Raw genomic sequence first — 3,459 nt, 5'->3', positions numbered from 1 at the left:
GTAGAAATAATTTCATAGATGATTTAAGTTCTACTTATGAAGTAGATTATGTGACAACCTCTTAGATTTACATAATAATGTTTAAAGCCAGTTGACTTTTCAGACCTTTGCCTTTTACCTATCCCTGTAAGACCACAAATGTAAAAAAAAAGAAAACAGCTCCTTGCATCAAGAACCCCTTAATAGTTTACCTCTTTACATCAGTATCATCATTTCCAATGTGTCCCTCCTCTTAATCCCAATAGGGTCCTGTATTTAAGCTGCACCCTACAGTGATTTGTGCTGGCTTTTCAAATACTCAGTATTCATTTGTGTTTCAAGGTGCCGTAGAAGTAGAATCAGCAGAAGGGACATTAACAGGGAATCCGTGGAGATTTTCCCTGATTGGCTGAAGCTACAAGTAGCTCAGTCAGAGTATCCATTCTACTTATTCTAGTTCTATGTTTTACCTCCCACCCTGACATATTTTCCAGTGGTGTGTCCCCCCCCTCCGCTTCCTACGCAGTGTGCGAGTCTCCTTGCAGGCCTCTCAGCGTCTTCTCATCGAACTGGTAGGTGAGCTTCCTCTTCACCTTGTAGATCTCCCCGGTGCGGGAGTAATTCCTCAGCGCCCGTGCCATCTTCTGGTAGGTCATGGTCTTGCGGTTGCCCTTGCGTCGGCCCCACAGCTGCGCCAGGCGCTCCTTGTTCTGGGAGGAGAACTGGAAGGTGCCAGAGGACGACTGGACCCACCAGATGCAGCTCCGCATGGACGGAGTCTGGAGCATCTCAAACAGGAACTGGAACAACCGCTCCTTCCTCTTTCCTGCCCAGGAGGAAGGGGACGGTAAATACAACGAGGAGGAGACAATGATTTATGTGTGTGTGTGTGTGTGTGTGCATATTTGTAGTGTGTATCTGTGTGTGTATGAACATGCTGTTTTCCCCACAGAAAACACATACAAGGCATTATACTAAATGCGTAGAGGGTGGGTGTGTCTGGATGTGTAGGAGTTTTGGAATGTGGAGTGTTTTAGTGTTTGGCTGCACATGTAAAGATGTGTGTGTGTGTGTGTGTGTGTGTGTGTGTGTGTACCTGAGAGGGGTGCAAGGGGCAGGGATTCACTGTTCTTCCTGCTGCCCCTCTCAGAGGGTGGTGATGGAGGATAGGGGTATTCCTGGTACTGGGAGCTAGTGGACTGGGAGTCTGAGTCGCTGTATGTAGTCGCCTCATAAGAATACACACTGTGGTCCTGAAACACACACATACAAAAACACCTCAGAAATGTACAGGTGTAATCACTCTCAAAAATCTCGTGAAGTGAATCAGATTTGTTGTGTGAGACCAACAGACTCAATTCAGCCTCAAAATGCTGAAATGTGTTCTGCAAGAATACACATTTAGTGTGTTTGCAACCAAAAGTGGTATGTTTTCTAGTATTCAGTTATACAGGAGGTAATGCATTTGTAATTAACTACATGGATGTGGCCCATGAACTCACCCATTGGTTGTCATGGGGACTAGGCCAGGCTGGAGGTGGGGCTTGCTCCTCATATTCCTCGCTTGGAGTGTGAGAGCCATAGTGCCATTCATATGCATGCTGACCTGACCAGCTATTCTCTATGGAGGAAAAAACATAAAACTTACAGTCTGTACAGTCAGAGGCACGTAAACATACACAGATTCAGACAGACAGACACACACTTACACACACACACACACACACACACACCACTACCTACATCACCAACATCATCATCACCAACATCATCATCATCATCATTATTATCATGATCACCATCCTCATTCTGACCTATGATCCTGGTGTCCTGGTGGGGGTGTGTGTGCGCGGGCTGCGACATGCCATTCGGTGGGGTGGCAGGCGTGTGCACAGGCTGGACCTCCAGCGAGTGCTCCTGCAGGTACTCCTCGATGACCTCCAGGTCCACCTCGGCGCAGGAGGCGGCGGCGGCGGCGGCGGCCACTCCGCTCCAGGCCGCCCGCCCTCCGCTCAGCCCGATCTCCGGCACGTAGGCCATCTGACAGAGACAGGACAGGACAGGACGGGGGCTTACTGAAACAGCAAACACTCAGGTGTTTACATCAGTGTGTTGCGTGATACTGTCAGAGAGAAAACACTTTGCATGATGGGTGGCATTTATCTCATGTCAGTCTCAGCCTGGGGCGCTGTTATCATCAGACCTAACACCCGCTGTTTGTTCCGTGATAACCTGCTGCTTATGCATCCTGCATTGTACTGTGCTGTACTGTTTTGTTGAGCGGCACGCCAGCATTGTAAAGATTAGGGATGCACTCATTCATCAATTTTAAATGAGTTGTGAATCATCCATGGATCATCCCTTTTTCTACAAAACATTAAACAGCAGATACCATTTTTGTAATACAATGAATTTAACACTTTTCATCCTGATATCTTAATGTTCTCTTTCCATGTACTTCTGCTGAACTCAAGAACAACAAGCAGTCATCCCATTTATATTATACAGCAGTGAACCACATAACATTTGACCTGATCCTGGGTGCCTCTTGTTTGGATTCGAGCCAGGCACCAACACTGTGACCATAGTGTGTATTTTACTTTGACTGGCAAATTTATGCAAGTGCTTGACGCTCTCACCATCCAGGTAACAGTGCTATATTGCTCAGGTGCTTCTTAAAACTTAACACTTGTTGCCTTCACCCCCTGAAAACGAAACAAGCGAAGTAATAAAAACAAAATAACACACTCACCGTCTCCAATGCTGCCAACATGCTTAAAGTATCTGGAAATAGAAAACACCCTCATGAAACAACAGCAGCATAGCACGAAACACACAACTAGAGAAGTGAAAGTAGGTCAGTTTGTCACAGTTTTTCTGTCATGAGATCGTAATCATCATCACACACACATACTTCTCTAACTCATGAAGGAGTGACAAAATCATCAAAAGGCATCAAAAGACTGTAAATAAGAGAATTATGGTTGTCATAAGTGAAGTGAGGCAGAGGAAGACAGCTGTACCTTGTGGAGTCAGAGGTGTGTTGCTGCTGTGTGTGTCACAGTGAAGTAGTATCCTCAGGCGGTCGCTAGTATCCTTCACAGAGTTAAGGGTGGATACATGAAAATGTGAGCGCTCACCTGTATGATGCTCCACCTAGATTTGTCACCTCTCTTATACTCTCTGTGCCGATGTTTTTACTGCCCCCCCCCCCCCCCCCCTCTTCTCTCTCTCTTTCTCTGGCCAAGCCCCTTATCAGTACATTTAATTTCTCACCATCAAACCAGGTGAGTGGTGTTAAAGTGGGTGTATCTTATTGAACAAATGGGGAGGAGGGGGGATTCGGGGGGGAGGAGGACAACCAATGGGTGAGTTTTTGCTGCTCTATTGTTCATTAATATCTTGCGGTCTATCTTTTTTATGTATTAATTTTACATAGATTATATTTTATAACAGGGAACTATGTAAACTCTGTTGCTT

At 45.9% G+C, this 3,459-nt stretch overlaps 1 protein-coding gene across 1 annotated transcript; it reads right to left on the bottom strand.

Moving 5' to 3' along the window:
• Positions 1-6: 6 nt before the first annotated feature.
• On the bottom strand, positions 7-3,106 carry LOC139656867 (transcription factor Spi-B). Its single transcript, XM_071534499.1, has 6 exons — positions 3,003-3,106; positions 2,732-2,763; positions 1,794-2,019; positions 1,482-1,600; positions 1,076-1,232; positions 7-805 (listed from the first exon to the last, which is right to left on the bottom strand). Exons 2-6 carry the CDS (start codon positions 2,750-2,752, stop codon positions 498-500), a joined length of 831 nt encoding a protein of 276 aa, XP_071390600.1. The 5' UTR covers positions 2,753-2,763; positions 3,003-3,106; the 3' UTR covers positions 7-497.
• Positions 3,107-3,459: the final 353 nt, after the last annotated feature.

Source organism: Centroberyx affinis, unplaced genomic scaffold, assembly GCF_046629955.1.
Source record: "Centroberyx affinis isolate AG114_WGS23_722 - 3 ecotype Tasmania unplaced genomic scaffold, CSIRO-AGI_Caff_v1 ptg002563l_1, whole genome shotgun sequence".
Taxonomy (NCBI): Eukaryota; Metazoa; Chordata; class Actinopteri; order Beryciformes; family Berycidae; genus Centroberyx; species Centroberyx affinis.
Note: the sequence above shows the minus strand (reverse complement) of the source record. Positions and strands in the feature narration are given on the sequence as shown.

What these genes read in the sequence shown, in the direction of transcription:
- LOC139656867 (XM_071534499.1), bottom strand. Translation starts at nt 2,752, where the DNA reads ATGTTGGCAGCATTGGAGACG. An exon ending in CCAGGACACCAGGATCATAG is followed by an intron (nt 1,601 to 1,793) that starts GTCAGAATGAGG and finishes TTTCCTCCATAG; the next exon opens with AGAATAGCTGGTCAGGTCAG. An exon ending in GTCCCCATGACAACCAATGG is followed by an intron (nt 1,233 to 1,481) that starts GTGAGTTCATGG and finishes TGTGTGTTTCAG; the next exon opens with GACCACAGTGTGTATTCTTA.